An 8,691-nucleotide genomic window follows, 5' to 3' on the forward strand; every position below is an offset into this window, starting at 1 on the left:
GTATATTATATCTGGGGGGGACTACTTTGAAGGGGACCACATTAATGTAGACGAATAAATAAATATTTTTTTGAAAAAACGAAAATTCCGCGTACTTTTTGAACAGACCTCGTATATAATAGATTTTTGATATAACAATTTATTTAATAGCGATAATATTTCACTAAACTAGATACAGAAATACCAGTAAAAATGAGAAGAAGACCTAATATAAGTATGGGGCTAAATCAAGGTACACCAGACCTGTCTTTTAGCAACTGACTAGATTGCAGGAGGCAGTTAATATTTTAAAACACTTATTGTAAATTCACATCTGCCGAAGATTTGTTTTAACGTAAATATAGATATATTTGTTAAATCAAGGTACACCAGACCTGTCTTTTAGCAATTGACTAGATTGCAGGAGGCAGTTAATATTTTAAAACACTTATTGTAAATTCACATCTGCCGAAGATTTGTTTTAACGTAAATATAGATATATTTGCAACATAACTATCGATATATTTAGTGTATACTTATAAAAGTATGGTAAGAGTGTAAGTGATCAATATTTTGAGGATCCAATCCCTGCCAGACACCACGGTTTGATATATAAAATAAATAAATGTCTATCCCATAAACTATCATCTTTACTGGAGTCCTACCTATCGAACAGATATTTTAGGGTCAGAGTGCAGAATGAATCATTCGATATAGAAACATTAAAAGCTGGCGTACCTCAGGGTAGTATACTCGGACCAATCATGTACCTAATCTACCCTAACTAAAATAACCCTTGGAACATTTGCAGATGACACCTTCGTTTTGTCTACTCATGAAGAAGCCACAAAGTCTTCGGTACAGCTGCTAAATTATCTACACAAACTAAAAGAATAGACTCAATGAACTCATGGAAGAATGAAAAATTACTATTAACTCAACTACGTCAGTCCAGATCACCTTTACCAGAAGAAAATAAAATTGCTTAAATATAAAAATTAACAATGCAGAAATTCCAAAAAGTAACTCCGTAAAATACTAATATCCTAATATATAAAGCTGTAATATGTACCAATATAGACATACGGTATCGATTTTAGAAATAGCCATGTACCCAACAGCAAATAACCTCATTGAACCAAAGGTTCAGATTGGTTATGACAAATAAATTAAAAAAATCCTTGCCAGAAATTGAGACTCCATAGAAAAAGAGTAAAGTCCATAGTAAAGGCAGAGTCCTCAGAAGAGAGAGTATCATTATGCATATAAGGGTGCACTAGTTGCTAATAGCATTAATGCAAAAGGATCAGTGGATACTTTCACTGGATGTCCTCTATAGAATTTATTTACCATTACATTTAATTCAAATCTCGTGCCAAATACCATCCCGGCATCCGCGTAATCTCGTAAATAACGAACTTCTGTCACAAAAACCCACTGAACTAATATCAAACTAAAATCCAGTTATGTATATGACGATGTCCAAAGAAATAAAATAATGTAATGCCGTCAAACATGCATGTTCAAAATCGGAAACAGGAAATATGTATTGACAGGAAACGAAGCTTCCAACTGGATATCACTTACTTACATAGTCCGTTGAATTTTTTCATAAGTACGGAAAAAATGTGCATGTGTTACAGTTTCATGCAACACTAAACATAACCAGACCAGATGAATGGAAGAAATGGATAAATTTGTGATGAATGAAATTCGTTGTTCACTGACGATGGTAAAAAATTAAATCAAGTTATTAAATTGGATTCGAAAAAGTAGTTGAAATTATTATGAATTAGCTGATTAAGAGCTAGATTTGAGATATAGGAATACTCAGATCAAAACCCGGTCGAGTACTGATTATAAAAATAAATTGATATAGCCTCAAACAATTTGATATAAACTTAAAAATTGTACATCTAAAAAGCAAGATAGTATTTTGAAAAATAGTATTTAAAAAAAGGATGTAAATGACTAGTACATTTACTAGTTACAAAAACCAAAATTAAAAAAAATGTTAACAGCAATCAGAACTAAATATTCCAATAAGTTATGATGATTCCTTAATGACGTGGCTTTGCGGATGACAACCCTTTTGTTTTTTTATCTAATGATTTGATGAATTTATTAATAGAATAACTCTATTTCTATGGACTTATTGAAAGCAGCAATGAGTACAAGGGGAGAGGGGCGGGGTAACAAAATTTAGCAAAATATCAATTGTGAAAGAGGAGGGTAATTACAAAAAACTAGTTGGTATTGGTATTTTGCCTCGAGGCAAGTTACATGAACTTCCCAAAATGTGTAAATAATCGACTTAATTAATAAAAAATAAATTAATTTTTGAGTGATTAAAAGTATTCCGATTGGATTTATTACACATGATTGAAAATAAACGAACACGTTAACTCGGAGTATTTTCTAGAAGTAAATTTTCAGAAATCAATAATTTTTACAATTGAACCAGTTTCCGCAAGACTAATGGTTTAGTGTGTTCATTAAGACCAAGTACTCTATCGTTATACCAAGTAAATCGTCTAATTTTAATTTTAACAAACGTCAAAAAAAAAACTCATTTTCTCAAACTTAAGTGAATTTTCAAAATTAAAATACCTGTCGTAAGGCCGTAATATTTCAGTGAGTTTTATAAGAACAAGATATATTATCGCCAAAAAAGTTCCATAAAAATTGGCTTCAATTTTTTTTTCAGCGGTTAATTACAAGAAAACTGCTTGGTAGATTTTCGCCATAAACTAATCAGTATCATTCCCAACTAATATCTTTCGAACAGTTTTTGATTTTTTTAAATCGATTCGGTAGTATTAGCTTAAATGTGGACGAAAAGTTAAACACTTTTTTCCAAATAACAAAGAAACGGCTCGGTCGATCGTCGCACGAAACTGAGAAACGATACTCCTAATTTTGATACATCAAATGGCATTTAAATTTCTAAAATCGGTTAAGGCGTTTTTGAGCAAACGTCGATTTAAAGGTCTAATTTTGACAAATACCAAAAAAACGATACTAATTTTTGCAAACTTTGACGAATTTTTAAAGTTAAACGAGTTGTCGTAGAACCGTAATATTTTAGTATGATCTATAAGACTATGGTATCAACCGTCAAAAAAATAGTAAAAAACGACGAAAAAAAAACTTTTAACACTTTATTACAAGAAAACGGCCCGGTCGATCTTTATCAAAAACTAATCAGCACGATTCCAAACCAATATCTTTCGAACGGTTTTTGAATTTTCAAAATCGATTCAGATTTGCAGGCTAAAATGTGGACGAAAATTTTTTCATTTTTCTGCCTTTTAGTCCTCATCGAAATACATCGAATGGCTTTTAAATTTTTAAAATCGGTCCAGCTGTTTTTTTGAGAAAACGTCGATTTACGACAAAAAATCTGTTCACATACACGCACACACACATACACATACTTTTTCCAAATTTAGTCTCATTCGATTCAGAATGGCTTGAAACGTCGAGAAAACATAAAATTAGCGAATCGTATTTTTTGATGAAACAAACTTCTCCTTCGAGAAGTTAATAAAAGAAAGTATCAAATACAATCATGTCAATTATATAATAAAGTATAAATGTGATAACTCTTATTAGATTACTTAATTGTAATTAAATTACATTTGAAAATTGAAATCGCCAATTTACCGCGTTATTACCATTTACAGGAGTGCCATACCTAATCTGTACCTGACACTCCCCGCCTGTCCGAACCGAGTCGGCTTAACTTAAGCTGTCACTTCGGTCATTTTCGCACACGCACGATCCTAACCGAATCGCGTGAGTTTTGTAGGCCAATGTTATATTGCATTTCACTTATAACAACATGTCCATGTTCAGATACATTCTAATGATAAGGTAACTAAAAATTATACCTATGTATTACATTCATACAGGCATAATTCAACAATGAGCTGTTTCAATTAGAATTCGATAAGTATTCAAATGAATACAAGTTCCAGTGAAATATTATTGTTAAAATATTTCATCTTATAAATAATGATAAAATGTAAAGGAAATTCACACGCATTTGAATTGCTGCAACAAGACAATTTATGTGCTGTTGAACGTTAATGCAATATGAGTTCGTAATAATGTAGGAATTTTATTGATGATTTATTATTGATTAAAATACATAGAAGCTAGAAATTTCAGACGTTACAATACCTACATACATACATTTTTTAACGCAAAAATTTTCAATAATAAAATTAGCAAGTATTTTACCATTTTGCAAACCAACTTTTGATGAAACTTGCCAACACACGTTTAAAAAATTGTTTTAAAAAAGGGCCTCTCAAAGTCGACCGATTTTTTAAATTTTAAATTCTTAGTTCAACAAAAATACTTTATTCTTGAAAACTTGGGCAATTGTGTCATTATTTTACCAAATTGTACCAAATTAATTTTTGTACCAAATTGTAATTATTGTACCAAAGTTTAAATAAACAAAATTAATAAAAATTAACCACAATAACCGAAAAATCATCATAATCTCACCAAAGCTCTAGGTTGCACTCAAAAGCTCATAAATTCCAAACAAACGGAAATACTTTTTTTTCTAATATTAGGACAGTTAAGGTCAATACTACCACCCCATTTCGGTCTGACATAAAGTTCTGGGACACCCTGTATATTGTTCGACGTTATAACAAATTCTTTTTTTACAATGCTAGGCGCTAATAAATCGCAATTAAAATAACAATACATAAAGTATAATTATTCTATATAGAAGAATTATTCATATACTTTTAGTTACATCAAACTATAAGAATTCCGTCCCTATAAAAACTGTATAAACATTTTTGGACCTTCTTGCCCCGTATCTTCGAAAGTGCCTTTGCCAAAAACTAATCACCACGTCTCCTCAAATGTTTTTTTTAATAAATCAAATCGGTTGATCCGTGTTCCCGAAATCGTCGACAAAATATGTATTCGCACGCACGCACACAGGCGCGCGCGCCCACACACACATCAATTTTTTCTAAGGTATGCCAAAATGTTCAGAAACCTCAGAAACTTAAAGATAAGCAAAAATTTTCATTTTCGTTTTTTTACGATTACTGTAACTATAAGGTAATTATGATTATACCTCCATAATGTCTAAAGACAAATTATGCTTGATAGTGAAATAAATATATAAGGATTCACACAATTTATAATATTATTACGTTTTCTTTCATCTTTAGCTAATATGATTTATGATTTTATTAAAATCTAATTATAAATTAAAAATAATTAAAATTAAAGCCTGAAAATATACATTTTTACAGAGATTTAAGTTTTTTTTGGGATGTAACTTCAGTAAAACAAAGTCATATATGTATATGTACAGGGTGTCCCAGAATTTAGCGTCAAGCCAAAAAGGCGTGATGGTATTGACCTTAACTGTCCTGAAAAATTTTAGAACAAAAAATTATCTCACATTGTTTGTAAATTATGAACTTTTAGGTACAACCTAGAGCTTTGGTCAAATTATGATCATTTTTTGGTTATCTTGGTTAATTGTTATTAATTTTGTTCATGTAAACTTTGGAATCGTAACCTCGAATAGCATTTCTAGGACTACAGTAAGAAATAATAACACAATTTCCCCAAGTTTTTTTTTAAGAATTAAGATTTTTTGTTGAACTAACGATAAGTATAATTTAATAACTTTAAAATTGGTTGATTTTGAAAAGCCAAATATATAATTCATCAATAATATTTCAAAATTTTTTTTAAATAGACACTATTTTTGTTATCTCTCAATAATGTATTTTGCTCTGGCTTTGAAACAAGTTCCAAAATTCGACACCTTGATATCAGCCTGATATCAAGCAGTAGTAATAACAGTTTTCATCTAATTTGATCAAAAGATCCATTTATACATTCGTCATTTTTCCGGAGACAATCAATATTGAAAGAAAAATTAAAAATTTGTGCTAAACTAAATTTTACGTAACCATGTATTCACATGGTACTCAAAAATAATATAAAATGTTTTTTCAACATCTATTTAACGATTTAAAAAAAATATTGGCGTCACAATTTGAACCAGGTAAATAATTATACGTGAGAAATTGCAGAACATATTTTGTTTAAACAATAATTGTTTATGCAAACATTATCATCAAACAGTAGTGATATAGGTCGATATCAAGCAGTAGTAATAACAGTTTTTACAGCAATTATAGAAGGAAATACGTTTTTAAGTAAAAATAGCCCTAATCCAATATTGATGCATCAAATTCCAAATAATTATATTAGATAAAGATAAATAATAGTGTTAGAAAAATTGTAATAATAAAAATATATCAAATATAGATAGAACAACAATTGGTTTGTTGCCAAAAAGCTATGTGGTTAAAAAATATCATCATAACATCTCACAGAACTCGTAAATTCTGAGTGCTATTTAAAAATGAAAGTTTTTAGATTTTTTTGATTTTTTTGTGATTCCAAAAACCTACCCTATGGGAATTTATTTACGTTTTCTTTCACAAAAAGAACCATCTCGGAAATAATATTAAAGCCAAAATTCATCAATTCACGTAAGCTTATACTTATACTTAAAAGCCTCCCCTCTAATTTGAAATCATGGGAATTAAAAATAACAATGGTAACCTTACAAAAGCAGGTAATAACTTCGAGACCTTTTCGTGGCCCAAGAATTAGAGACAGGTTGTTTCCGACTACCTGTACCTGTACAAAACTTGTACAACTTGAGAAATAATTTATTTCACAAGAGAAAGGCGTACAGTCAAGTGGGAAAAGAAAGAATACTTGGAAAACATGTAAAGTTGGAGTTGAAGTTGGAATTATTTTCAGCACAATTTGGCGCTTTTATAATACGTGAAATTTGAAGTGGCAGAGATAATTGTAAATAGAGTTTTTCAGTTATTGTTAGTTCTTTGCCAACCTTCACAAATGTTTCTCCAATATTATTGTTCATAGGCATGGATTAAGAACGTGAATTAGCTACTACTAGTTCTAGTACTTTGACCAGCGTGATATCAGGCAGTAGTGATATCAGATTTCACGCATTTGATGATGGATCTAAAATAAGATATCGAGTGAAAATTGCCTTTCAGAAGCATTACTGAAAAAAATAATTGAGTCACAAATACTAATTAAATATGGATAATTTTTTAATATTTTTAATTCTGACTTTAGTTGTATGTTCTCCAACTTCAGGAGTACAATTTCATATTTGTTTTTTTTATCCTTTTATGACTATTTTCTTTTGGCTATGTAAAATATACATATGATACATGTACTTTCTATAAAATAATCTTGTTACAAAGTTTCAACTTGTTTTAACTTTTCTACCAAATTATTTTAAAAATATATTGTAACTAGAAAGCACTTGTTAGCTTTCTAATCGACAATTCAAATAAAAATATAACTAGTGTTGCATGGCATCGTGCCTTAAGCAAATTGCTGGAACTTTCCGTACCGTAACAAAATGTTCGAGAATATTAAATGTTTTCAAATAGATTATTATAAATATGTAACATTGTCTAATATTTATAAGAATTATATAACTGAATTGCAAAGTTGATATTATTTGTTAAAGTATATTAGAACTATAGTCAGAATTAAAAATAAAATCTGAATTATTTTCGATATACAAAAAATTAAAAAAAAAAAAGTTGAAAAAAATTTTTTTTTTTCCAAATTAATTATTTTGTTAAGACAAGCAGAAAGTTCTTTAAATCATTTAAATCGGACGCTTAGTTCTCTCAAAACTGCCATTTTTTTACATTTAGCTCTGTATCTTTAAAATGGCAGGACCTGCCTTTGCCAAAAACTAATCACCACTTCACCCAATCATTACACATTTAATGTTTTCTAGATCATTCAAATCGGATGCTCCGTTCTCTCAAAAACTCGATTTCTATTTTCTGCATTCTTTATTCCGTATCTCTGAAACAACTAGACCTGCCTTTGCCAAAAACTAATCAGCACATCTCCCTATCAATAGGAATCGAATGTTTTTTGAACCATTCAAATCGTCGTGCGCCCGAAAACGTGGACGAAAAATTGTATCCATACATACTTACAAATACACATCAATTTTTCTAAGGTATGCCAAAATGTTTCACGTAAAGATTTGCAAAAATTTCAAATTCGATTTTTGGACGATTACAATAACTTAGCCCACGGGAAATTAAAAAAAAAAAAATATGAAAAATATTAATTAAAATGCGTTTGATTGTTTTTTCCAAAGATAAACCCCAAATCAACAATGATCCCTGATACTAAAAATGTTATGCATAATTCCATATGATATTTTATATTTTTATTTAAAATATTTGATAGCGAAACGTGATAAATGAAAATGTTGATAGATTATTTTATGATAGCTGCACAAAACAGAAAATATTTTTCAGTCCATGAGATATTTGCAAATTTTCATAACATCATATGTTAACCAGTTTAGTAGAAAAATATTATTATAGACTTTAAATTTATTATTTATTATTAATATAACTTCAAACTTCAGATAGTAGGATTGGGAAGAATTTTGTCGTACTCTGAAACTTCATTATTTATATGGAATTACAAGATTTGTACAGTTTTAAGTTTGTTACTAATTCCAATGTCCATAATAAAGAAGTAATTTTATTAGACTCATTGTTTTCTGGAACGAATGCAAAATATTGCGCAATCTATATTCCTATCTACGTTTTATTTCGCAATAAACAATAA

The 8,691-nt window shown here is 29.5% G+C and overlaps 2 protein-coding genes across 2 annotated transcripts in view; one reads left to right on the forward strand and one right to left on the reverse strand.

Moving 5' to 3' along the window:
- The window catches only part of LOC113374659, a 137,768-nt gene that overhangs the window by 73,796 nt on the left and 55,281 nt on the right, over nt 1–8,691 (reverse strand).
- Nucleotides 6,577–8,691, forward strand: part of LOC113374660 (smoothelin-like protein 2) — an 11,102-nt gene continuing 8,987 nt past the window's right edge. Inside the window, exon 1 of the mRNA XM_026614636.1 lies at nt 6,577–6,616. Coding sequence (XP_026470421.1) covers nt 6,577–6,616 — 40 coding nt within the window. The remainder of the gene's footprint in view (nt 6,617–8,691) is intronic.

Source organism: Ctenocephalides felis, unplaced genomic scaffold, assembly GCF_003426905.1.
Source record: "Ctenocephalides felis isolate EL2017-DRISC unplaced genomic scaffold, ASM342690v1 CF-g0.4_SCAFFOLD_01886, whole genome shotgun sequence".
Lineage (NCBI taxonomy): Eukaryota > Metazoa > Arthropoda > Insecta > Siphonaptera > Pulicidae > Ctenocephalides > Ctenocephalides felis.